General features: G+C 52.6%; 1 protein-coding gene across 7 annotated transcripts in view; it reads left to right on the forward strand.

Annotated features, from left to right (window-relative positions):
• The window catches only part of PTK2 (protein tyrosine kinase 2), a 299,153-nt gene that overhangs the window by 265,686 nt on the left and 6,319 nt on the right, over positions 1-27,148 (forward strand). For all 7 annotated transcript variants that reach the window (XM_062187939.1, XM_062187942.1, XM_062187941.1 and 4 more), the window contains 4 exons: positions 16,649-16,711; positions 21,223-21,262; positions 21,970-22,076; positions 26,886-27,041. In XM_062187939.1, coding sequence (XP_062043923.1) covers positions 16,649-16,711; positions 21,223-21,262; positions 21,970-22,076; positions 26,886-27,041 — 366 coding nt within the window. The remainder of the gene's footprint in view (positions 1-16,648; positions 16,712-21,222; positions 21,263-21,969; positions 22,077-26,885; positions 27,042-27,148) is intronic.

The following is a 27,148-nucleotide window of genomic DNA, read 5'->3' on the forward strand; positions in this document are numbered from 1 at the left end:
CAGCCCGGACAGACAGATGCAGCCTTCCCCCGCGGTTCTTGCTGGGGGTGGGAAATGCTTTTCTCAGGCAGGGCTTGTACACAGCCCCTTCAGGAGTCCCTTGGGGGCAGAGAGGAAGTGGTGGGACAGCCACAGCACAGGCTCTTTTGTGTCACTTGACACAAAGGTCCTTTCGGACTCATGGCCCTTGCTGTAAAATTCTTCTGTTTCCTCAGCCCCAGAACTGGAGTCTGTGGGAACCCAGTCCTGGCCTCCTCGACCCCCAAGCAGTTATTTTAGTCTTTCTCCAGCCGCCTGGAATGAAACGTGACCGAAAGGAGCCAGGATGTGTGCTATTTCCACAGATCTTTTTTTAAATTTATTTTATTTATTTGAAAGATACACTTAGGGAGAGAGAGAGAAAGAGAGGGAGAAAGATACGTCTTCCATAAACTGATTCACTTCCCAAATGGCTGCAAAGGCCAGAGCTGAGCTGATCTGAAGCCAGGAGCTTCTTCTGGGTCTCCCACGCAGGTACAGGAGCCCAAGGACTTGGGCCATCTTCCACTGCTTTCCTAGCTGCATTAGCAGGGAGCTGGATGCCAAGTGGAGTATCCAGGACTCAGAAGGCGCCCACACGAAATGCTGGGGGCTGCAGGCCAGGCTTTAATCTGATGCGCCACAGCACCAGCCCCCACAAAATCTTTTTTTTTAGGACTTATTTATTTATTTGAAAGTCAAAGTTACACACAGAGAGAAGGGGACGCAGAGAGAGACGCCTTCCATTTGCTGGTTCACTCCCCAGTTGGCCACAACAGCTGGAGTTGTGCCGATCCCAAGCCAGGAGCCAGGAATTTCTTCTGGGTCTCCCATGCAGGTGCAGGGACTCAAGGACTTGGGCCATCTTCTGCCACTTTGCCAGGCCGTAGCAGAGAGCTGATCGAAAGTGGAGCAGCTGGGACTCAAACCGGTACCCCTATGGGATGTCGGCACTGCAGATGGTGGCCTCACCCAACATGACACAGTGCCAGCTCCCACACAAAATCTTAATTGGGGGGCCGGCGCCGTGGCTCACTTGGTTAATCCTCCGCCTGTGGTGCTGGCATCCCATATGGGCGCCAGGTTCTAGTCCCGGTTGCTCCTCTTCCAGTCCAGCTCTCTGCTGTGGCCCAGGAGTGCAGTGGAGGATGGCCCAAGTGCTTGGGTCCCTGCACCCACGTGGGAGACCAGGAGGAAGCACCTGGCTCCTGGCTTCGGATCAGTGCAGTGCCGACAGTAGCAGCCATTTGGGGAGTGAACCAACGGAAGGTAGACCTTTCTGTCTGTCTCTCTCTCTCACTGTCTATAACTCTACCTGTCTAATAAATTTAAAAAAAAAATCTTACTTGGGTAACTTTGCCTAGGGAATTCAAATCCGGTTCCTATGCTTTGTTCGGTAAGCACCCATTGATACCAGCTTTATGTCAAGCTCTGTGCTGGGGGACTGCACACGAGTGAGGGCAGACTGGTTCCCTGTGCTTAAGCTGCGTGGCCTTGGAGCACGGAGCAGTTTAAATTGACAAGTAAGTGCATTGTAAGTCGGTGGTTTCAAGCTGTGCTCTGCAGAGTTCATCAGCATGTGATTCTGATTTCCTTCTTTATCATGCTCTTAAGTTTGCTGGAGCCATCTCCGCCGGTCAGATGGCCAGTGCTTGATGTGATGCTCGCTGCAGGGTTCACTATGCTGACCTCAGGAAGCCTGGCCTCCAGCGCACGTGTGGGCAGCTGGAGATGCGTCCACCAGGAAGGAGCGCTTTCCCTGTCTTTTAGTCCTCGGGGCCACACATGCAACACAGTCAGCTCCTTGCTGAGCAGGACATTGTGACCTTTCTTTTTTTTAAGATTTATTTTCTTACTTGAAAGTCAGAGTTACAGAGAGAGAGAGAGAGAGAGGTCTTCCATCTACTGGTTCACTCCTCAAGTGGCCGCAATGGCTGTAGCCATCCTGATCCGAAGCCAGGAGATTCTTCCAGGTCTCCCACCTGGGTGCAGCGGCCCAAGGAAGTGGGCCATCTTCTGCTGCTTTCCCAGGCCACGGCACAGAGCTGGATTGGAAGTGGAGCAGCTGGGACTCGAACCGGTGCCCATATGGGATGCTGGCACTGAAGGCGACAGCTTTACCCACTACGCCACAGCACCAGCCCTGACATGTGCCCTTTCTCATACACCCTTTTCACCGTTACATAGTGAGGAACAGATAATAAGGAAGAGTAGCAGTGTTGCTTGTGGATCCTTAATCATGGTCCATAATGCAGTCGCTGTCCTGTGTGTTTCCATACAGAAAGTCTCTCAGTGTTTATAGCCATCCTTTGAGGCAGGGGCAGGTCTAAATCTTTGGTCCAAACCCTTGAGGGTCATGTGTGTTTCAGAATTTGACTTTTTTAACTCTAAATCAAAGTTAATGTACTGTGCACATAATATAATATTCCAGTTCTATCTCAGAGTTAAAGGCATTAATATTTCCACAGCCAAATATAAATGTTCACATTAAAAAATATAAGAATGGCATCATCATTTCAGGTAGTGTCTTACTGCTGGCTTGGTTTGCTTGAAATCCAGCACTTGTTGGATTGTGGGAGTGAGGACGGAGGAAGGCAGACTCGTCCTCTGTTGGCGTTTCACAGCGGAGAAGCAGAGACCAGGGCAGGGTACGTAGGTGGAGGTCAGAGACCAGGGCAGGGTACGTAGGTGGAGGTCAGAGACCAGGACCGGTTTAGTAGGTGGAGGTCAGAGACCAGGACCGGTTCAGTAGGTGGAGGTCAGAGACCAGGGCAGGGTACGTAGGGGGAGGTCAGAGACCAGGGCAGGGTATGTAGGTGGAGGTCAGAGACCAGGACCGGTTCAGTAGGTGGAGGTCAGAGACCAGGACCGGTTCAGTAGGTGGAGGTCAGAGACCAGGACCGGTTCAGTAGGTGGAGGTCAGAGACCAGGGCAGGGTACGTGGATGGAGGTCAGAGACCAGGACCGGTTCAGTAGGTGGAGGTCAGAGACCAGGACCAGTTCAGTAGGTGGAGGTCAGAGACCAGGGCAGGGTACGTGGATGGAGGTCAGAGACCAGGGCAGGGTATATAGGTGGAGCTCACACTGCTGCTGGTGGCCGATCTGGAGTGAGGTCTACAGGCTCAGGGAGCCTCGCCCCAGGGCTGTGCTGCCTCTCAGCAGGTGTAACAGTTCCTCATGCTGTTGATGGTCTTCCCAGGCACATGAGCAAGGAGGTGGATCAGAAGCAAAGCATTTGGGACTCGAACCAGCACTGCAGTATGGGATGCCAGCATCACAGGCAGCAGCTTAGCTGTTGTACCATAGCACCAACCCCCCATTACAGGAGAAAAAAATTCCTTGCTTTGCTAATCTGGATGAATCAGTTTGCATATTGGGCCTGTTCTAAGAATATACTTGCTGTTCTCCAGCCCTGCATTTTAAACTTTGTTTCCAGACAGTCTCTGATTTGTATTTTAAAAAGTAAATGTTGGGCCAGCACCGCGGCTCACTAGCTAATCCTCTGCCTGCTGCGCTGGCACCCCGGGTTCTAGTCCCGGTTGGGGCGCCGGTTCTGTCCTGGTTGCTTCTCTTCCAGTTCAGCTCTCTGCTGTGGCCCGGGAGGGCAGTGGAGGATGGCCCAAGTGCTTGGGCCCCTGCACCTCCATGGGAGTCTAGGAGGAAGCACCTGGCTCCTGGCTTTGGATCGGCGCAGCACCGCCCTTGGCAGCCATTAGGGGAGTGAACCAACGGAAGGAAGACCTTTCTCTCTGTCTCTCTCTTTCTGTCTATAACTTTCTCTGTCTCTCTCTCTCTCTCTCAGTGTCTAACTCTGCCTGTCAAAAAAATAAATAAATAAAATAAGTAAATGTCATAAATTCTCCACACTAGAGCTAATGCCTTCCAGCTCTGGGGTCCGTGTGGGACTGCATTTGGACCAGTTGCAGCGAGCAGCAGGTTAGTTAGCTGCTCGGCCCGTGAGCGCCCCTGTCGTTGCGCTGCTCTGCAGAGCAGAGGAGGAGCCGACTGCGCTGGGGCGGGGTGGGGGTGGTTGGCTGTCAGGGTTGTTTCTTTCCATTGAGATTATTTACGTGCAGTCAACTGCACAGGTCTTAAGTGTGAGGTTTGATGAGCTTTGATAAACGCATAAACCCATGTAACTTACCCTCTGAAGTAAGATATTTCTAGTGCTCCAAACAGCTTCTACACTGCGTTCCCCTTTTTAAAATTCATTCATTCATTCATTCAAAAGGCAGAATGGCGGAGAGAAGGAAATGATCCATCTGCTGGTTCGCTCCCCAGACGTCCACAACGGCCAGTGCTGGACCAGGCCAAAGCCAGGAGCCAGGAGCTTCTGGGTCTCCCACACGGTGCAGGGGCCCAAGGACTTGGGCCATCCTCTGCTGCTTTCCCAGGCACATGGGCAGGGAGCTGGATTGGAAGTGAAACAGCCAGGACACAAACCAGTGCCTGTATGGGATGCCAGTGTCGCAGGCAGCAGCTTTACATGCTACGCCACGCCGGCCCCTTGATGATTCTTTAGAGGTTGTGGTTTGTCTTGTTTGTGGTGTAGCATTTGTGTTCCTAAGTGAGGATGATCTATTTGTTGTCGCCATTGGTTTCAAGGTCAAGGCTGTTTTTCATAGGATGAGGTGATGGTCCCTGCCTCTCCCTTTGGTGTATGTAGCTGCCATCTTGTGATCCGCATTTGGAGGTGTTCTCGGCATTCCGTAGCCGAGTTCTCTGTGCCATGTCTGACTCTGCTTTTGTGTTTTCTGGGTCACTTCCCTGCCCACTGCATTCCTGTCCTGCACCTTCCTCACGCACGAGTCACCAGCCGTGTCAGTTCTGACCCCTCCCCTGCTTCTCTGGGTGTGGCCACTCCCACTTGTCTGCTGCACCACGTCAGCTCCCTCCTCAAGCTGGGTCTCCAGCACATATTCACTGAGAGCCTTGGGGACCAGCAGTGTTCAGGGCTCCGGAGCTGCGAGAGTGGACAAGACAGGTGGAGTCCCCGCCTCCACGGCTGCAGTCTGGCAAGGGAGACATGAGCATGCAACTCAAGTCATCAGCCAGAACTGATCTGAAGAAAACTGTGCAGAGAGGAAAGGAGGGGGTCTGGAAAGGAGGCCCGGATTTGGCCAGGCTGAAAGAATGGCACAGGAGAGAGGGCCGACAGCAGACGCAGAAGCCCCGGGGCAGCAGTGTGCTTGGTCAGTGTGGCTGGCCCTGAAGCAGGGGGGCCCTCAGGAGGGGGACACCCAGATTTTATGCCCCAGGCAGTAAGAAACCATCAAAAGTCTTTTAGCAAGTGGCCAAGGCCACTGTTTCCACATGGAGAGTGGAGGGAGGCAGGAGGAGAGGAAGCCTTCATGTCCAAGAGGTCAGGGGATCGAGGGAGGAAGCAGGCAGGACGGTGTTTCCAGCACGAGCACCAGGTACACAGGTCGTCGTTGAAGAGCGCAGGCTTGGAGCGTGTCAGACGTGGAGCGCCTCACCTTGCAGGATTCTCTGAAATTGTCCTCCAAAGCCACTTCCTGTGGCACAGTGCTATTTTGGAAATGGGATGTCTACCAGTGGCTGCCACACAGCAACACCCAGCATGGTCGACGATTGAAGCCTAAGGACGCTGTCTACTCGGACACGCGGGAGCGTGCGCTCCACTGCCACAGCCCGCCCTGTGCCTGCCCGCCCCGTCTCAACTCCTGCTTCCCACTGGGCTTTCATTTAATAGCGGTGTGACCGGAGCATCTTCCCTTGCTCTTAAGCCTTTCCGTTCGGTGATCTCGGGGGTCTGTCCTGCTGGACGTGGGGTCCCGCCCAGGTCTCTGAATGCCTGTGGCAGCACAGAGTGGTCTTCCCTGTCTGCTCTGCAGACGGAGAGCCCCTTGAGCACAGCACCTGTGACGTTTCCGCTGATGGCGGAGTTCTGTGCACTGCCTGGCACACAGGAGGTGCTCAGGGTCAGTGGGGAGCGGGAGTGCTCTCTGACCACAGGCTCTTGAAGGGCTGAAGCAGGTTTCATCCTGGAAAGATGACCTCAGCGCCTAGCAGGCTGACGGGGCAGAGGGCAAGACTGGACACGCAGAGCTGCATGAGGAAGTGACGGGCAGGCCTGAGCCAGAAAACCCCGGGCTGGGAGGCAGACGTGCGCGCTCGAGCAGAAGGGATGCCCTTGTACCAGTGTGGTCAGCCGCTACAAGAGGCCAGCAGGAGGAGAAAGCCGGGCAGGACGCCCAGCTTCAGTGCAGGCAGAAGTCACACTGTGTCACTCAGGGAGAGGAAATGCAGCAAGAGGGGTTTGTGCCGGGGACACGGGGCGGCTTCAGTTTCGTCGTGAGGAATTGCAAATGGGAAAGTACAGGAGGCAGTGACGAACCAGGGTGAAGCTCTTCAGAACTTCCTGGGAGGGAGCCGAGATCTCATGGCAGGGGAAAGACCGTGCGGAACAACCTCTGGAAAACACCTCGCTGTCCCTCCCTTTCTCAGTCTCCGAGTCACCAGCGTGTCACCCGAGGGCGTCTGCCGTGCAGGTGTTACAGGCTTACCTGGGCCTCATTTGCATGTCTGAAACATGGCAAGGGCAGCAGCCCTGTTCCTCACCCTGCGCCTCCAGTATCACCAGTGCTTGCCTACCAGAGCGGCTGCACATAGAGCTGCTGCTGTCCCTCGCCCTGGCGCCCTCTAGTGCTTTGTGAAGGGCTTGCTGCTCTCCTAGGTCTGTGCCACTCGGGGTCCAGCTGCAAGGGAGCTGCTGGGGAGGTGTGCTGGGCACACTCCCTCCGTCCTTTCCGGGGCCGCTGAGATCTGGATCCTGGCACCTGCCCCTTACTTCCCGACCTTGGGCAGATTGCTTCTGTCAGGTGCAGACAGGACTTCTCTCTAGGGACGAGGAGTAAGTGTGTCAGCATCTGTAAACCATAGCGGCATAACGCACACCGTCCATTCTTGCACTGAGATGGGTCTCCATAGCAGCCATGAGCGCTGCATTGATGAGAATCTTTTGGAGCCCGGCGCATACCCCGTAAAAGATGGAGCGTTCCTGAGAACGGCCCCAGAATGCTGCCGCCACGCCTTCCAGAGGTAGTTTACATAGAGGTCACGGCCACTTTGGAAGGAGTTCTGCAGAGGAGCACTGCAAATATCACTCACAACTGGGTTTCCCTTATTGTGTCTATTTGTGACTATAAAGAAACCATGATTAGTTTTGCTATCGTGAGAGCATCCTTACAAGGGTTGTTTTTAGTGGTGAGCTGAAGAGGCCAGGATTGTCTCAGTGTGGTGTGTTTCTTTGAAGATGCTGAGTCTGTGCCAGAAACCAGGTCTCAGGCCAGGGCAGGACTCCCCAAGGCATGTGCAGAAGCCAGTGTGCATCGTCTTTTACCCAAATTGTGGGTCACTACTCTTGTGAGATAAAAAAGTAAAGTAAATATCAAGTAGCTGGGTCCCTGCCACCCATGTGAGAGAGGCAGATCAAGTCCTGACTTCTCTTCCAGCCTGGCCCAGTACTGACTGTTGGCATTGTGGGAGTGGGAGCTCTCTTACTCTCTTTGTCTGTCTCAGATGTATTTGTTTGTTTGAAGTGAGAGAGAGGGAGAGGGAGAGTGGGAGGGAGGGGGTAGATCTTCATCCACTGGTTCACTTCCCAAATGACAGCAATGTCCAGGGCTGATCCAGGCCCAAAGCCAGGAGCTCGGAACTTCATCGCAGTCACCCATGTGAGTGTCAAGAGCCTAAATACTTGGGACAGCCTCTGCCAGCTTTTGCAGGGGCTGGACCCGCAGTGCAGTAGCTGGGGCTAGAACTGGTGCTGCAATAACAGGATGCTGACGTTACAGGCGCAGCTTAGCTCGCTGCCCTGTGTCTCTCTGCCTCTCCAATAAAGAAAAATCAATGACTAGAAAATGATATACAGGGCTCAATGTTTTGGCAAAGCAGATAAAGCCACCACTGGTAGTGCTGGCATCCTATATGGGTGCCAATTCGAGTCCTGGTTGCTTCCACTTCCGATCCCACCCCCTGCTAATGCACCTGGAAAAGCAGTGGGAGATGGCCCAAATACTTAGGCTCCTCACCCACGTGGGAGATTGGAAAGAAGCTCCTGGCTCCTGGCTTTGGACCGGCCCAGCTCCAGCCATTGGCAGCCATCTGGGGAGTAAACCAGCAGATGGAAGACACCTCCCTCCCTCTCTCTCTTTCCCTCTCTCTCTCTTTCTGCCTCTGCCTCTGCCTTGCTATAACTCTGCCTTTCAAATAAATAAAATAAGTCTTTTTTTAAAAAAAATACAAATATGTAAGTCTTTTAATTATAAACTTTTTTTAAAAAAGATTTATTTTATGTGCTTGCTTTGCCAGCACATATACTGAAAACTTATTTTTTATATTTGAAAAGCAGAGTTACAGAGAGGCAGAGAGAGAGAGAAAGATCTTCTATCCACTGATTCACTCCCTTGGTGGCCGCAATGGCCGCGCCGTAGCTGTGCTGATCCTAAGTCAGGAGCCAGGAGCTTCCTCCAGGTCTCCCTCTTGGGTGCAGGGGCCCAAGCACTCGGGCTGTCCTCCACTGCTGTCCCAGGCCACAGCAGGGAGCTGGATCAGAAGTGGACCAGCCGGGACTGGAACGGGCACCCATATGGGTTGCTGGCACTGAAGGTGGTAGCTTCACCTGCTATGCCACAGTGCTGGCCCCTGTTAAGAACTCTTAACAGCCCAAAAGTCATTGCTTCCAGTTGCTATAAAAATGTCTGAAGACCTTTACTTTCTGTTTCTGTCTCATCATGAGCTGCTCACAAACCTTCCCTGGACCAGGCCCCTGTGAGGCCACACCCCTCAGTGAGAGCCACTCTGCACCCTGATGGACACGTTCTGTTCTCATTTGAAAAGATTCACGTGTCAGTGAGATCGTCCAGAGTGTTCTGGTAGACCAGAGCAGCTATCTGTCGTCTGCCCTCGGTTTTCAGAGCTCACGTCATTGAGGGGTGCTGCTGCAGGCCGCTGCTCGCATTCCTCCAGTCTTCCCTGGACCAGCTGCCCTTCCTCTGGGCCCCACGGTCTCCACAGCCCTGCACAGCACATTGTCTTGCCTGTGGCCTTTCAGCCCCACATAGAGCATGCATTCTGGACCTGCTGCCTCCTCTCTCCCTTCACAGAGAGCACTGTGTCTGTGACCCCACAGAAAAAAGTCTTGCAGACTTTGTACAGTGCGGGCCACTTTGGTCAGAGCCTCTCTGTTGAGAGAATTTTCTTTCCAACTGGGTACTGCTTAAAAATAGTGACTTTGCCGCTTGCTGCTTCATGCCATTGTATGCAGTCATTTTCTTGTGTGGAACTTTGCTAATGAAAGATCTTAGCTTTAAAATGAGAAAGTCCTGTCTGTATAAAGCTCACTTTGTGTTTCGAGAAAGGAAGGAAAGCCAGTCGGCCTGAATGAAAGCTGATTGCCAAGGCGTGCGCCTGGAGCCCTGGCAGAAGGCCGGCCGTCACACAGTGGCCCGCAGCCTGTGCCCCAGCTCGACGACAGTCGAGTCCAGCCGACGGAGACGGAGCTGGGAGCTGGGAGCCATGGCTCCAGTTTCTGAAGTGACAGCAGCGTGGTGCCATCTGGTTGGTCCCTGATCCCAAACCACCAAAGGGACCACTGCTCCGAGTGCACTCCACATCAACGGATGGTGGGACAGGGTCTCTCCTGGCTCGGGCGTCTCTGGGAGTGTACGGTCCCAGAGTTGTGTCCAGGACCGTGTGGTCTGTTCCGCTGGGAATGGGCAGTTGGGCCCACTCAGGCACAAGCGCAGACGGGGAACAGCAGGGTTACAGGCATCACGCGCAGACAAAGGTTCCCGTGAGCCCAGCCTGCGAAGGCCCTGCTTCGGGTTCTGGGCATGCAGCACCACGCTGCTGTCACTTCAGGAACTCTGGAGCCACTAAATCACAATCCACTTTTTAAAAACAAAAGGCTGGCAATGGCGCTGTGGCGTAGTGGGTGAAGCTGCCGCCTGCGTGCCAGCATCCCCTATGGGCACTGCTTCAAGACCTGGCTGTTCCACTTCCAATCCAGCTCCCTACTAATGCTCCTGGGAAAGCAGCAGAAGATGGCCCACGTGTTTGGGCCTCTGCTACCCATGTGGGAGACTTGGATGAAGCTCCAGGCTCGTGGCTTCGACCTGGCCTGGTGGTGGCCTTTGCAGCCACCTGGGGAGTGAACCAGCAGATGGAAGATCTCTTTCTCTCATCTCTCCCTTCTCTGACTTTCAAACTCAATAAATAAATCGTACTTTAAGTAGTAAAATTTTAAAAAGAAAATGCATATTTGATGTGGAAAACAGATTGTCCCAAATACTGTTTCTGTGATCCATGGGTACAGAGTTGTAAGCGTGAGCTGCCGCACTTTGGCTTTGCTGTAGCCCTCTCTCCGTCTGGCTGTTCCGTAAGGGGCAGGAGAGCCCCACTTCACCCGCGGCAGCAAGAGCAGAGCTGGCGCTTTCCGAGCGGCCGTCCGTGCCTTGTTGATCTCAGTTCCCGTGTGGGCACTCATCTTCACTCGGGGTGCATCTGCTGTGGGAGAAAAATGCTTATGAATTTATTCCACTCACAGAACACCAGTGGACTTTACAAAGATGGGTAGGCCTTCTTGTTCTACAAAACAAAATCCCGGGGCCGCCTGCAGTGCCAGCATCCCATATGGGTGCCAGTTCGAGTCCCAGCTGCTCCTTTTCCGATCCAGCTCTCTGCTATGGCCTGGGAAAGCAGTAGAAGATGGCTCAAGTGTTTGGGCCCCTGCACCCGTGTGGGAGAATAAGAAGAAGCTCCTGGCTCCTGGCTTCAGATCAGCACAGCTTCAGCCATTGTGGCCATTTGGGGAGTGAACCAGCAGATGGAAGATCTTTCTTTCTGTCTCTCACTCTGTGTCTGTGACTCAGTTTCTCAAATAAATAAATAAAATCTTTTTAAAAAAAATAAAATCCCATTTTTGGGGAAAATAAAACATTGGAGAATTGGTATGCATAACGGAAGAAGTCGCTCCAGGTGATTTTATATGAAATTAAAGTAGGTAATTGACTTCATTACATGAAACATAATACCCTATTTTTTAAAGATGGGTTGATTTGAAGGCAGAATTACAGAGAGGCAGAGGTAGAGCAAGAGAGGTCTTCCATCTGATGGTGCACTCCACAGATGGCCACATGGCCAGAGCTGGGCCAATCCGAAGCCAGGACCCAGAGCTTCTTCTGGGTCTCCCACACAGGTGCAGGGGCTCAAGGACTTGGGCCATCTTCTGCTCTCCCAGGCCATAGCAGAGAGCTGGATCAGAAGAGGAGCAGCCGGGACTAGAACTGGCATGCAGATGGGATGCTGGCACTGCAGGCAGTGGCTTTACCTGCCGCACCACAAGCCGGGCCCCAGCACCCCAGCACCCTGTCCTGTAAGCGTGCGACACAGATGAACAGAAGGTGTGCACTGTGGGCTCCCTGAAGCCTCCTCTGGTGTAAGAGCTGCGGTGCCCTAAGCAGTTGATTGTGCTTTTCTAAGCTTCAGTTCCTCGTCTGTGAAGCAGGTGTCCCTGGCACATCCACGTACACATTACTACCGAGCGCTTCTTAATTACTGTGAAGAGACCAGTGTGACCTAGCGGGTTAAGCTGCCACCCGCAGTGCCAGCATTCCCATATGGGCGCCAGTCCGAGTCCTGGCTGCTTTACTTCCGATCCAGCTCCCTGCTGATGTGCCTGGGACAGCACTGGTGGGCCCTTGGGTCCTTACACCCTTGTGGGAGACCTGGAAGAGGCTTCTGGCTCCTGGCTTTGGCCTGGCTCAGACATGGCCATTGCAGCCATTTGGGGAATGAACCAGCAGATGGAAGATTTCTCTCTGTAACTCTGCCTTTCAAATAAATAAAATAAATCTCAAAACAAAGACTCCTATGAAAACCATGCAAACTGGGCATCATTATTCTACCCATTCCACAGGAGAACGGATGGGTCAGGAGAGTTCTGTCCCTTGTTCCCTGGCATGTGGGACAGTGCACAGGACGTTCGTTTTTGTCCTTCAGTTTACGCTGCACTCTGCCATGTGCAGCACAGGGCATCGCAGCCTCTGTCCTGTGGGTACTTAGCATCCAGTAACAAGAAACAGAAAGGTTCAATGTTTAGGAAAAAGGGGCAGGTTACAACAATAGTAGGTATTTTGATTATGAATTCGCAGCGAGTTTTTAATTGCTAATCCAGTGGTCCACATGTACAGAAGGAGATGCACTCCCATGTGCTACTGCACATGTGAAACCAGGCAGCCCTGAACACACTGGAAGCTTACACCAAGGATTCTTCAAATAATCAAGCCCTTTGACTCCACAACTCAGTTTTTAGGAGTATCTCCCAGGGATTCGAAGATCTGTACACAAAGATTGGACAGCCACCGCTGTCAATTGAATTTTTGAAAATGACCCAAACAACAGGACCATTTATGGGTTTATTTTAAAGATTGATTTTATTTATTTGAAAGAGTTACGGAGAAAGGTAGCGACAGAGAGGTCTTCCATCCACTGGTTCACTCCCCAGATGGCTGCAATGGCTGGAGCTGCGCCAATCAGGAGCCAGGAGCTTCTTCCGGGTCTCCCATGTGGGTACAGGGGCCCAAGGACCTGGGCCATCTTCTGCTGCCTTCCCAGGCCACAGCAGAGAGTTGGATCGGAAGAGGAGCAGCCAGGACTAGAACTGGTTGCCCATATGGGATGCTGGTGCTTCAGTCCTGTATGGTGGTTTGAATTACTGCTCAATTCTAGAGATACAGAATTGGAACCCAGGTCACACAGTGTGTGAGGGCTGGAGCCTGGGTCAGAGCCCATGCCCACTGACAGAAAATTTTCTGTTTTCTGACACTATTCATACAGTGGAATTCTGGGCAGCCTTTTTACATTTTACCTGTTTCCCCTGAGTAAATATTTGAATGCTGCAAAGTCATGACCTGGTTTCGTGTTTGTAAGCTTAATTTACACTACACTGGTTGCTAATGAAAGTTATTTCCAAGCAGTAAGATTGGTGTTTATTTTTCCTTTCTAGTTTTTGCAGTATCTTAGTTTTTCTTTTTTTTTTTTTTTTCTTTTTTTTACAGGCAGAGTGGATAGTGAGAGAGAGAAACAGAGAGAAAGGTCTTCCTTTTTGCCGTTGGTTCACCCTCCAATGGCTGCTGCGGCCAGCGCATCTTGCTGATCTGAAGCCAGGAGCCAGGTGCTTCTCCTGGTCTCCCATGCGGATGCAGGGCCCAAGCATTTGGGCCATCCTGCACTGCCTTTCCGGGCCATAGCAGAGAGCTGGCCTGGAAGAGGGGCAACCGGGATAGAATCCGGCACCCCAACCGGGACTAGAACCCGGTGTGCCTGCGCCGCAAGGCAGAGGATTAGCCTGTTAAGCCACGGCGCCGGCTAGTATCTTAGTTTTTCTACAATAAGTTCGTGTTTCTTTTGTTCAGATTATTAAGTCATAGAGGATATGTATTGTAAATACTCCCCCAAGTCACTTGCCTCTGGGGTGCCCACAGCATGAGTTGGGCCTGCCTGGTGTTCTGTTTCCTGAGACTTGCTCCACTTGCTACAGCAGAGCCAGACCCAGGCCCTCCACCCTGTGCCCAGAGCCCCTCACCCACACCCCAGCAGATCTTGCTTCCCAGCTGGTCTTCGAGCAGTAGCCAGAGAGTCACGGGTCACTCCAGACCGTGGAGAATGTTGCTATCCTGGTGCAGAGATCTGATGTCCTCTCCACCCGGCCTCGCGATCGGTCACATCTGCAGTATCATTGCCATCTGCTCCGTGTGTCCACACACCAGCCCCGCTGGGAAGTGAGTAGCTCCCAGCTGTCAGAGTATCCTAGTCCGGGGTCCCAGTCCGTGAGCTCTGTCCGGTCGTGGGGTCTCCGACCTTGCTATCCCTGTGGAGACACGTGCTGGGGTCCTGCTGACCTGCATCTGGAGTGTCGGGGACCCCTGCTACAGAGCTGCCTCTTGATTCCGGCGTGCCACAGCTGAAGTCCTGGAAACAGCCCCAGGAGGCCCCTCAGCGACCACTGCCGTCCGTGATGCACTTGATGTGTGTTGGCCGGCTCTCCTGCTCTCCTGTCTGTCCTGTCCCTGAGCCTGTTTTCTTCTCTAGATCTGCCTTTCCCACACAGCCACAGCTATCGGCGGGCTCCCAGGTCTCCTTGTGGAGCAGACCCAGTCCCACACAGCCACAGCTGTCGGCGGGCTCCCAGGTCTCCTTGTGGAGCAGACCCAGTCCCACACAGCCACAGCTGTCGGCGGGCTCCCAGGTCTCCTTGTGGAGCAGACCCAGTCCCACACAGCCACAGCTGTCGGCGGGCTCCCAGGTCTCCTTGTGGAGCAGACCCAGTCCCACACAGCCACAGCTGTCGGCGGGCTCCCAGGTCTCCTTGTGGAGCAGACCCAGTCCCACACAGCCACAGCTGTCGGCGGGCTCCCAGGTCTCCTTGTGGAGCAGACCCAGTCCCACACAGCCACAGCTGTCGGCGGGCTCCCAGGTCTCCTTGTGGAGCAGACCCAGTCCCACACAGCCACAGCTGTCGGCGGGCTCCCAGGTCTCCTTGTGGAGCAGACCCAGTCCCACACAGCCACAGCTGTCGGCGGGCTCCCAGGTCTCCTTGTGGAGCAGACCCAGTCCCTTGTTCCACCGCGGGGCACTCGGACTGCACACCTCCGGGCTGCCTCCCCTGTGTGAGCCGCGTGGGGACCACTCCAGAGGAAATTCCGGGAGGCATATTCGGCGTTCGTTTTAAACGACCATCTTCCCATTAGAGGGAGTTAACTGAGTCAGCAGTGTGAGTGCATCCGGTGTGCTAGAGATACAGGGACGAGAGTGTGGTAGAGCCGGGGTGCTGCTGAGTGGACAGCTCTCGAGTGCAGTGTGACGTCCACCCTCCTCGCTTACACGGCTGCCGTTCCTGTCCTTGTCTCAGCATGCCAGCTGTCATCCTTAGCACTCACGGGCAGCCTGCTGCGTGCTAGGCCCATCCCGTGCCCCCAGGCAAGGACAGGGTGGAGCCCTGTCCTGGCAGACTTCCCTTAGAGCCGTCTGCAGGTTGCTCGGACTCATGTGGGCTGTGGCGGGTGGCAGATGCAAGGCCTTGAATGCCACAGTGAGCTGATTGAACTTGATCAGTGTAGACCAGGAAGGGTGGTCAAGCTTTGGGACCCCAAGAACAACAAAAACACTGCTTGGGTCAGAGGGAGAAAGACTGAAGCTGGCAAAGACTTGGGCTACAACAGTGAACTGGAAAGGAGGAGGAGACTAAGCTCCCTTCTCCACGCGAGCCCAACACATGTTTGCATAGTGTCCTCAGTGCCAGACCCTTACCAGGTGAAGGAAACAGGAAATACGAGGACAGATCGGACGTGAAGCCTCCCTGTGTAACAGGGGAGGTCGTTGCTGCATAGTGCCTGCAGAGTAGAAATGAGACCAAGAGGACCGCAGAGAAGGGCATGGGGCTGAATCCCAAAGGGCAGGCAGAAGTTGCCATCAGAAATGTATGGCCAGGGGCCTGCGCTGTGGCGTAGGGGTAAAGCCACCACCCACAGTGCCAGCTTCCCATGTGGGCACCACTTTGAGTCCCGGCTGCTCCACTTCCAATCCAGCTCTCTGCTATGGCCTGGGAAAGCAGTAGAAGTTGGCCCAAGTGCTTGGGCCCCTGCACCCACGTGGGAGACCAGGAAGAAGCTCCTAGCTCCTGGCTTCAGATCAGCACAGCTCCAGCTGTTGTAACCAGTTGGGGAGTGAACCTGCGGATGGAGGACCTCTCTCTTTCTCTCTAACTCTGCCTCTGCCTTTCTGTAACTCTGCCTTTCAAATAAATCTTTAAAAAAGAAGAAGAAGAAATAAATACATGGCGAGTGGCTGGTGTGCAGGGGCCACTGTGGCTGCTTGGGCATCGTGAAGTCCAGTCCTGCCGGAGTGGAGAGTAATTTTTGTAAAGAAGACCCCTCCAACGATCCTTCATCATAAAGGCCTGTCAGCTGTTCCGTTTATTCTCACAGTAGTGGAACTTGTGCACTCCTATTTAAGTTAAGACCGGATGCCTCTGTATGATTTCGGTACCCACTTGCTGCTATGGCAAGACAGCTACATCCACGTGAGCGTTGCGTGTCAGGAAGTGGCGCCTAGTGTTTAATCTGGGGTTGAGGTCCGTGCACTGAAGGAAACCTGCCATGCTGCTCTGCTGAGTGACACAGAGTCTGGTGCCGTGTGTATGTGTGTGTATACCTGTGCGTGCACGTACCACGCAGGTGCCAGTTTTGTAGGATAAGTGTGGCAGCCAACCATTGAGCTTTGCAGATATTTTTAAGAACATTCTCTTATAAAAGGAAGGGATTTGGGTGTTGCTGTGGCATAGCAGGTAAAGCCAGTTCGAGTCCTCACTGCTCCACTTCCTATCTGGCTCCCTGCTAATCCACCTGGGAAGGCAGCAGAAGGTGGCCCACGTCCTTGGGCCCCTGCTCCCACATAGGAGACCTGGATGAAGCTCCTGGGTCCTGGCTTCAGCCTGGCCCAGCCCTGGCCATTATGGCACAAATAAGTAAAAGGAAGGAATTTAATACAGAATCTGTCAGTGATTTTCAAGTCAGGAGTGAACTTGTTTTGGTTTTGATTTCCTTAGAAACCCGATGTGAGGCTCTCTCGCGGCAGCATTGACCGGGAGGACGGCGGTCTTCAGGGCCCGGTAAGCAGTGCCCGACTTTGTACTCAGAGCGAATTTCAGTCCTTGTGTTTGGGGGCCACCATTCTGTTGCCACAGATATGCTTATTAATATTTTTAACAGAAAAAAATAAGATAGAAAAATCCATTCTGTAAATAAAGCAAGCATTGTAACTAAGATGAATTAAAATATGGTGTATACAGCCCAGAATTCTGACTCAGATACAGAAATTTCCTGTCTCGTTATTGATAAGGTTTGTTGGAAGCAGACCAACTATTAGCAAAAGAAGCACACGCATCTACTGTGGTACACAGGTTGCCATTTGTTAGAAGCACACGCATCTACTGTGGTACACAGGTTGCCATTTGCTACGCTTTTTACTCATGGCATGGTTACAAAAGTTTCACAGGCATGTAGGGTGTGTACAAGTAAGATTTTTTCTTCTGGGTTTGTGGGGAGATTGGTCTTGAAATTCTTTTTAAAAAGCTAGCTTATGATTATTTCAACTATATTTAAACCTCAGGAGAAGTCTTTGCAGATGTTTGGAGAAAAGTAGTTTAATTGTCTGTTCAGCCTGTCCCCAGCAGGTGTCTGATGAAAGGGAATGTAGATTCCTTTGAAGACACACTGCGTCTATCAGGTTACCAACTCAGGAGATAGTTCTTCCACAGTGAGGCTTCTGCATGGGAAGAAAACACAGCAACACTGGGTGGCCTTCTAGACACTGCTGACTGTCCATACAGCATGTACGCTTCACGCAGATCTATTAAACAGTTTGCCGCTACATAAATTAGCACCAGGGTCGGAATTACTTCACCGCAGCTTGGGCCACTGCCTGTGATGTTGGCATCCCATGTGAGCACTGGCTCACTTCCTGGTTGCTCTGTTTCCTGTCCAACTCCCTGCTAATGCCCCGTGAGAGCAGCAGAGTCCCCCTGCCACCTGTGTGGGAGACACGACTAGAGTTCTGGCTCCTGGCTCCAGCCAGGCCCAGCCCCTGCTGTTGCAGCCCTTTGGGGAGTGAATCAGCAGATGGAATATCCATCTCTCCGCCTCTCCCTCTCTCATGCCTGGGCCTTTGAAATAAATAAATCATTTTTAAATAAATAAAATAATACCCAGGCAGGCATTTGGTGTTGTGGTCAGTACTGCTTGGTATGCCAGCGTCCTACACTGAAGTACCTGGGTTTAAGACCTGGCTGTACTCCCAATTCCAACTTCCTTCTAGCACACACCTTGGGGGCCAGCGGGCAGCAGCTCCCTGCCACCCACACGTGAAGCCTGGATTGAGTTCCTGACTCGGGGCTTCAGCCTCTTGTAGGCCTGGTGTTGCCAGCATTAGGAGAGTGAACCAGCAGACAGACAGTCTCTCTTCCTGTCTCTCTGCCTTTCAAATAAGTAAAATAAGAACCGTTATAAAATAGCACCAAATTTTGAAATGCAGTTATATACCATGTTTTCTGGATCTTCCCATAATCAGCATCTTTGAACGGAATGCAGCCCCTGTCTTAACTACAGGCCCACACTCTCAGGAGACATCACCCAGTGAGATGTGAACTGTGAAGTGACCGTTCCAGGAATTGTTCCTGGTCTGTGTTGTGAATTACATCTGTTCCCGAGATCTGGCACCTGGAAGAGCTGCCTGTGGAGGCTTGGCCTTTCCTGCCAAAGTGTGCTGTCTTGGTGCCAGACATTCCCTGGTTCATGAGTGAGGTCACATTATCTGCCATAGGACCTGTCTACACACTGGCCTAAAGATACTTAACGCCTAACCACGTGAATTGTTCACGTTATTGAGGAGTGAGAACCCACAGGGAAACAAATTCTCTTCCAGGGACTCACGCCTTACAACATTGCTAATAGGAGATTTGAGAAAAGGAAGATTCCTTGTGTTTCGTATGTGGCACATGGAAGATAACCTGAGAGTAGTAGAATGCATGAGACATACATAGAAGGATCACTCAGAAGTGGCTTCTTGATAAGAACTTGTAGGACAGATGATACACAGAGTGCCCCACCCCCCGCCTGTGATCTCAGCTTGCCGTGCCAGCCAAAGTGAGGGGAAGACTGCCCAGTCCCAGGAGTGCTGTGCTGAGTGGCCTCGCCGGGTCCTCACAGCACTCTGTTGTCCGCATTCCACTAGTGCGTGGGTTTGCCCAGGTCGCTGTCCCAGTTCCAGACGCTGCGCTCGTGCACACGTGGCCTCCTGGCTCCCAGGCTGGAGTGCTAACATACTGTGACCGTTTCTGGATTTTTTTTTTTTTTACTTCTGTCCTTTTCTAAATATAACAAAGCTTGAATGCTTTAAAAATTGTCCCACAGTTTCAAGGAGAGTGTTTGGGCTAGAAAGCAATGTGGGTTGTGAACAGGTGTGTGCTGCTTCATGCACACGAGTACCTGCTGTGAGAAGCTGGTCCCATCATTGTGTGTGAAGAGTGATGATCTGTTAACTTCTGAGAGTCGTGTTGTGACTACCCATTGTTGGGGCAGTGTTCCCAGCCCACCATCGCCAGCACACAGCCAGATGTGCACAGACCTGGCTCTGACACGGCTGCAGCGGACTCTGGACGAGGGCTCTTGCTTCCTGTGCCTGCACTCCAGAGCAGTGCCTGCATGGCTTCCTGGCTGTCTACTTGACAGATACAAAAATCTGCTTATTTGAGATGGACAGCATCCCCACCTACTGGTTCACTCTGTGAACGCCTGTGCCATGCCAAGGCAAAGCCGGGCTCCTAATTACTAGAGTCATCACTGAGTTAAGGTGTCCATGCCCTGAGTTCCCTGGGTTTCAGTACTGGCTCCAGCTCCTCATTGCTGGCGGACCCTTGGAGGCGGCAGGGCGTGCCTCATGTGGTTGGGTTCCTGGCACCCACCCGCCTGGCATTGCAAGCATCTGGAGAGTGAACCCTGGCCCTGCCTCTCAAATCAAGAAAAGAAAAGAAAGAGAAGGGGTTCAATGGCTCCTTGCCGAATTAGTGAGTGGTGCACAGTGGCGTGTGAGCAGAGAGCAGCCGCCACCCTAGCGCATTGTGGAGGACTCGCTGTGCACACCCTCAGCCTCCGAGGGCTCCGCTTTTTTTTTTTTTTTTTTTTTTTTTTGACAGGCAGAGTGGATAGTGAGAGAGAGAGACAGAGAGAAAGGTCTTCCTTTTTGCCGTTGGTTCACCCTCCAATGGCCGCTGCGGCCGGCACATTGTGCTGATCTGAAGCCAGGAGCCAGGTGCTTCTCCTGGTCTCCCATGCGGATGCAGGGCCCAAGCACTTGGGCCATCCTCCACTGCCTTCCCGGGCCATAACAGAGAGCTGGCCTGGAAGAGGGGCAACTGGGATAGAATCCGGCGCCCCAACCGGGACTAGAACCCGGTATGCCTGCGCCGCAAGGCGGAGGATTAGCCTGTTAAGCCACGGCGCCGGCCTCCGCAGGTTTTTGAAATCGGGTGTTAAGTGGCATGTTGACAAACAAGGTTGTTTTTTTTTTTTTTTTTTTTTTTTTTTTCATATTGTTAGATCATCTTAAATGCAATTTCAGGCACCACAGCCTGGGCTAGCCTGAATCTAAGTGGAATGGGGCTGGAAGTTGGGGGCTATTGTGTGGCTTCTCTGCTTGGGCTCTTGCTGGGTCCGGAGCTGATGGAGGTGTAGCCCCAGGTCCTGATACACGCAGTGCCAGCTGCCCTGGGGCCACCTGGTGCCTTCTCCCCACTCTGCCAACGCTGCTCGCTGTGAGCACTGGGATGAGCAGAGCACCTTGGGGAGACCCTCTCTGGATGAACTGTGGTCATCCACGTGAGAAGATCATAAATTGCTTGTGAGCACCCCTGTTCATGGTCCCAGAGTATCTTGTGCTTGGTGTGTTTTGTTTTGTTTTGTTTTGTTTTTTGACAGGCAGAGTGGACAGTGAGAGAGACAGAGAGAAAGGTCTTCCTTTGCCATTGGTTCACCCTCCAATGGCCGCCGTGGCTGGCGCGCTGCGCTGATCCGATGGCAGGAGCCAGATGCTTCTCCTGGTCTCCCATGGGGTGCAGGGCCCAAGCACTTGGGCTATCCTCCACTGCACTCCCGTGCCACAGCAGAGAGCTGGCCTGGAAGAGGGGCAACCGGGACAGAATCCGGCACCCCGACCGGGACTAGAACCCGGTGTGCCGGCGCCGCAAGGCGGAGGATTAGCCTAGTGAGCCACGGTGCCGGCCGTTTTGTTTTGTTTTTAAGATTTATTTTATTTATTGGAAAGGCAGAGTTAGAGGGAGAGAGAGAAAGGTCTTCATCCGCTGGTTCACTCCCCAGCTGGCCACAGCATCCAGGGCTGGCCAGGCCGAAGCCAGGAGCCAGGAGTTCTTGTTTTATCCCGGCCCTCACTGCAATGCCTTATTCTCCTAAGTGCCCATCCCACCTCAGACCTTCAGGCAGGAACATTTCTCAGGCATCTGGTGCCACAGCATCTGGTGCAGAAATTGAAGTGGGTACTGGGAGAGGGAGGGAAGGTTGTTCCCGTTGTACGCACCTGTACATTCATTGAACTTTTCTTTTCCCATAGACTGGAAACCAACACATATATCAACCTGTGGGTAAACCAGGTAAGTGAACAAATGAATTGTATGTCAAAGTGTATATACTTTGATAGAAGCAAGTTTTAAACGTAGTATTGTAGCTTTGGAATTACCTCATGAGGTTTTGTTCATTTTACTTGTTTGAGTGGTAGAGAAGCGCTCTCCCATCCACTGGTTCACTCCCCGAATGGCCGAGTGCTGGGAGCTGAGTCTGTTTCCCACGTGGGCAGCAGGAACTCATCTGCGTAGGCCACCTCTTGTTGCCTCCCACGGTGCACGTCTGCAGGGAGCTGAAATCAGAAGCGGGACCAGGACTCCGAGCACAGGCATCCTCACTGTGAGGCTGTGTGCCCACCCCTCTACCTCACTGTGAGGCCGCGTGCCCACCCCTCTACCTCACTGTGAGGCCGCGTGCCCACCCCTCTACCTCACTGTGAGGCCGCGTGCCCACCCCTCTACCTCACTGTGAGGCCTTGTGCCCACCCCTCTACCTCACTGTGAGGCCGCGTGCCCGCCCCTCTAGAGGCCACAGCGAGTGTGGTGTTGACCGCCGCTCACCCACTAGTAGGGTAGTGGAAAGCAGCGGTCATTGCTGGGATGCGTCAGAAACGCCTCCTTAGACTAATGCAGGGTTAGGATCCGTTGTAATCGTGTTGACAGTATTGATTTGTTGAGTTATCTGCTTTCTGTTGATTAGTATTTGTTACTTAATGGACATCATTCCATCTTACCAGATCCTGCAGCTCCACCAAAGAAACCACCACGCCCCGGAGCCCCTGGTCACCTGGGCAGCCTTGCCAGCCTCAGCAGCCCTGGGGACAGTTACAACGAGGGCGTTAAGGTGGGCATCTAAACCCTGATACAAGCTCTTCTCCTGGGGTTTGCGGCGTCCCTTGGCAGACAGGGTGGGACTGTAGTGGTTGGCCGGCGTCTCTGAAAGTCAGTGAATGTCTCCTTCCTGCCTCTCTGCGTGATAGAGTTGGCAGAGCTCTGTCTCGCCCCCCCTTTCTCGGTACGTCTTCCCGAGACAGCGTTCAGCTTTGTAAGTCAGCTAACGCAGGTTCCTCGGGTGTGCAGGGACCTTCCGTGGCCACCATCTCAGAATCTGTAAACACGACTTCCAGCAGCTCTTCATGAGTGTGTCCAGCGTCAGAACTGCATTTGTAAACGCTGCCTGTCATGAGTGAAGCTTCCTCCAGCCAGCGGGAGCGCTGGACTCAGGCCTGAGCAGCCGCAGGGCCCTCCACAGCCTCCAGCGTCCCCTGAGCACTGCCCAGCTGCAGCCGTCCCTGCTGGTGACTCCCCTGGGAGCGCTTATGAGAGGGAAAGGAGGCCCTGCTGCTCCGCCTGGCTCGGTTAGAGAGACGGCACCTTTTACCTTCCCCTAGAAACAAAGTGCTTCTCAAAAGACGTGCGATTTTTCACATCTTACTGTCTCTAAAATTGGGTGATGGCCTGGTTTCATTAGCAGTGTTCTCTCTTCCTCAGTGAGGCACGTGATTAGAAGTAGCTTCCTCGCTGTCTCAGGATCTGACAGCTTTTTTTTTTCCATTTGAGAAAGAGAAAGTGTTCTGTGCAGGCCTAGAGTGATAGTCGGCCTGTAATCCGGAGGGTGAGGACCAGGAAGTGAACGACTGAGTCTGGCTCGGACTCCCCTGCTCCCCAAGGGACATCGTGCAGGGACGGTTGGCCAGGTGTCCCTCCACACCCAGGGCCATGCTAGCAGTTGTCAGCTCCCGGACATCCGGGCCACTTGCTAGAACTCCCAGAGACTGTTAGCAACGTGCTGGGCGTTCCCACCCTCAGCCCTGGCTAAGTAGCTCAAGAGCGAGAAGGACAAGGGCGAGAATTAGACTGATGAGCTGTTCCCGTGTGCTTCAGCCCCGAGTGCAAATGCCCAGGGTGGCCACGTGCAGCCAGATCTTTTTTTTTTAACTTTTATTTAATAAATATAAATTTCCCAAGTACAGCTTATGGATTACAGTGGCTTCCCCCCCCCCCCATAACTTCCCTCCCCGCTCCCGCTCCCTCTCCCATTCCATTCACATCAAGATTCATTTTCAATTCTCTTTATATACAGAAGATCAATTTAGTATATATTAAGTAAAGATTTCAACAGTTTGCACCCACACAGAAACACAAAGTGTAAAGTACTGCTTGAGTACTAGTTATAGCATTAATTCACATTGTACAGCACATTAAGGACAGAGATCCTACATGAGGAGTAAGTGCACAGTGACTCCTGTTGTTGATTTAACAATTGACGCTCTTGTTTATGGCGTCAGTAATCACCCTAGGCTCTAGTCATGAGTTGCCAAGGCTATGGAAGCCTTTTGAGTTCACCAACTCCGATCTTAATTTAGACAAGGCCATAGTCAAAGTGGAAGTTCTCTCCTCCCTTCAGAGAAAGGTACCTCCTTCTTTGATGGCCCATTCTTTCCGCTGGGATCTCACTCACAGAGATCTTTCATTTAGGTTTGTTTTTTTTTTGTTTTTTTTTTTTTTTTTTTGGCCAGAGTGTCTTCAGCCAGATCTTAAGAGATGGGCTGGGCACCCCCTTGGAGCTCTGACATAGGTCCACTTCACAATTGTGGAGTGTCACAGTAAATAAATGTCCTTTTTTTTTTAAGGTTTATTTATATATTTGAAAGACAGAAATGGAGAGAGAGAAGGAGGGAGAGGGAAAGAGATTTTCCATCTGCTGGTTCACTCTCCAAATAGCTATGACAGCCGGGGCTGGGCCAGACCAAAGCCAGGAGTCAGGAGCTTCCTCCAGGTCTCCCATGTGGGTGAAAGGGCCCAAGGACCTGGGCCATCTTCTGCTTTTCCACGTCCACTAGCAGGCAGCTGGATCAGAAGTGGAGCAGCCAGGACCCAAACCGGAACCCACTTGGGGTGCCAGGACTGCAGGTGGAGCCTAGGCCTCCCCAGCAGAGTGCTGGCCCCATAAATGTCCGTACTGTAGTATATGAAACGTCTTGATGGAGACTGTGCTAGGGACCTGTTTTTCAATAAGCAATCAAGGTGAAGGAGATGCTGAGTCTCCTTTCACCAGTCTGCTTGGTAGAGCTTGTCATGAAGCCAGCCTGAAAGAGCAGTGTTCTTTCAGATAGAAATACTTACCTTTAATCATGGCTGACTACAGTACTTCATCCAAGCAGCACTCAGCCAGAATTTCGGTCTGCACTTCTCCTTGATGGCTTATGTCCTGGTTCTTCATTTTCTGAGTCTTTGAGCATCGCCCTAAGTGGTCGTGGTCACCCACGCTGGAGAGGGTGGTGGATTGCCACTGCCAGCCATGGAGTTTCCAAATTGCCAAGCTGAAGAAAATAGGAAACCAAAAGCAGATGTCTCTCTAGATGAAGCTTCTGCTGCTGGAGGTCCTCGATGTGGCCCCTGGGAGCACCATGCAGGCCCCTTCTGTGACAAGAGTTGGGCAAAGGGTGGAGTACAAAGGGATAGACGCTTTAAACAGGCTACTCTCAGCCTGCTTCCACATTGGAGCCGTGGGGTCCTCATATTTCTTCTCAGTGAGATTCCCCTTGGCACCTTCTGCGGGAGACACTTCCTGTTTGTGTTGGAGTTTGGACTGGCGTAGCCACGACCCTGCGCAGGAACCTGCACCACAGTCTCATTGCAGAAGCTAAGATGCAGGCACTCAGCTCTCAGACACGATGCAGTTATGGATTCCCTCCCTCTTTCTACCAAGATTCTGCAAAACTTGTATAGGCAAGGGTGCGCTTTCTTTCAGACAGTTCGAGGAAAGAAAAGATGCTCCAGTTTCCCCAGTCCACTCTGCCTGTTGGTTACAGGGACAGCCGTGATTTGAACAATGGAGAAACAACCTAACACTACTTAGTTTAAAGTAATAGAATCTAACCATAAGATGGGTTCAAAAGAGGGGCTTTGGTTTTGTTTGGTTTGTTTTTAAAAGAAGCTCCTGATGTCTTCAGACACAGCCTGAGCCAGGAATCTCAGTTGTTGCAGTGTGGCGAGGGGCCCAAGCAGACTGGCAGAGATGTGGAGGGCCCGGCGCCTGGGGCCTGAGGGCTGTGGCCCCTCTCCGCATCTCCGGGAAAGCAGATGGGCAGGCGTCACATCCTGCTCTGCCTTGGCAGAGCCCTCATTCTGTTGACTCTCACACTGCTGCCACGTCGTCCCTCCCGGGCTTTGCATGCTGTCGCCCTCGTGGGTGCCATGAGAATGAGCTTGGTGCATGGCGGGCCTGCTTCTGAATGTGCGGGGCTCCAGAGGGAGACAGCAGCGAGCGTGCTTGTGGCCGTGAGCTGAGAGCTAGCGGGCAGGCTGTGAGACAAGCTCCCCGCTGTGAGACAAGCTCCCCGCTGTGAGACAAGCTCCCCGCTGCTCCGCTCGGTGTTGTCAGGGTGGGGGTGTCTGCTGCCTTCATTAATATTGTTTTTCTTTTTTCCCTTTCTCTGATAAATTCCTCTAACTTTTGCTCACCTTCCGTTCGACAATAGCCGTGGAGGGTAAGCACATTGTGTCTGTGTGTCTGTCCAGCTCTCTCCTGCACCCAGCTCTGCATGCCGTTCTGGGGAAGCCCGGTGGGAGGGCGTTTGTGCTGGGTGCGTTGGCAGCCAGATGCCAGAATCAGCGTTGGTGTTTGCCAAAGCCTGGCACACAAGCATCTTCACAGTGAATGAGCTGTTGTCCTTTCCTGCCTCATGCTCAGACTCTGGACCAACCAAAGACAGAAGCAACCTGTTCCAGACCACCTGGGCAGAGCCCCGAGGGTTCGCAACAGGCGCTTGCCATTTTAGACTGCCCGTCGGCAGCCAAATCGTGGTGGAACACCATTAGGATGTACAGTTTGGCCCTTTCAAAATAAATACTGCATCTTTGTGCCTCATGTAATTCAGATCAATTTGAATTTTTCAATACTGCTAGTGACCTTGGATGTCTGTGAAAGTCTGCCTTTGGTGCCCCAGTTGTCCTCTGAGCTCATTGACACCTGTGGCCTCCTCAACCCCTTCATCCCTCTTGCCCAGGTGAGGCAGCTGAGGCTGGCAGTCAGCACAGTGGTGGCTGGAGCCCGCTAGGGCAGGAAGGCTCCTGGCCGTCCCCACGCCAGGGCTTCAGTAGTGTCTGCAAGCCTGGCGTCCACTTAGAGCAGACTCACGTGTGCCAGCTTTCTATAATTCTAAGACAACACACGTTTCCATTTCATGGTTTGAAGGCAGCTGAGCCACAGCTTGTACTGTGGAATTCAAGCTACATGGAAATTCTTAGTCTTAATGTAGGGTATTTGACCACTTAGCCAAGTAAGTAACTTTCTCCAAAATTCAGTTAATTCTCAGAGTTATAGAATAAATGCTTGTTTCTCTGGTGGTAAATGATTTTGGGGTTGGGAACATCAAATCACTTTGCTGAAGGAATCAGGATGTTAGTGTACTATGTGATTCCGTCTCGTTTCCTTTAACTGAGCTCAAAGTTAGAAAAAACTATGGCTTCGTTTATTCATTGCTTGGATGAATTGCTTTACCATCATCCCCAAGCTAAACTGTATCCCGTACAAACAAGAACAGCAGTTATCTGCTTTGATCTCTCTTAAAGACCCTCTCTAACTTAATTGCGGTGATGTCACACATGTACCGGAGAGTGGAGAAATGACCAGCTTCTGTGTCGTCAGCTTCAGCCCCAGGAAATCAGCCCCCCTCCCACTGCCAACCTGGACCGCTCCAATGACAAGGTGTATGAGAACGTGACGGGCCTGGTGAAGGCTGTCATCGAGATGTCCAGCAGAATCCAGCCGGCCCCGCCGGAGGAGTACGTGCCCATGGTGAAGGTAAAGAGCCCGGCCCCGTAACGAGCAGCAGCGTGGGTCTCGTTTCCCTTGCAGGCAGTGGGGCCCACTGATGTGGGCGTCTGGGCACTCCCCAAGTCAGACCTGCC

The sequence above is a fragment of the Lepus europaeus genome, chromosome 4 (assembly GCF_033115175.1).
Source record: "Lepus europaeus isolate LE1 chromosome 4, mLepTim1.pri, whole genome shotgun sequence".
Lineage (NCBI taxonomy): Eukaryota > Metazoa > Chordata > Mammalia > Lagomorpha > Leporidae > Lepus > Lepus europaeus.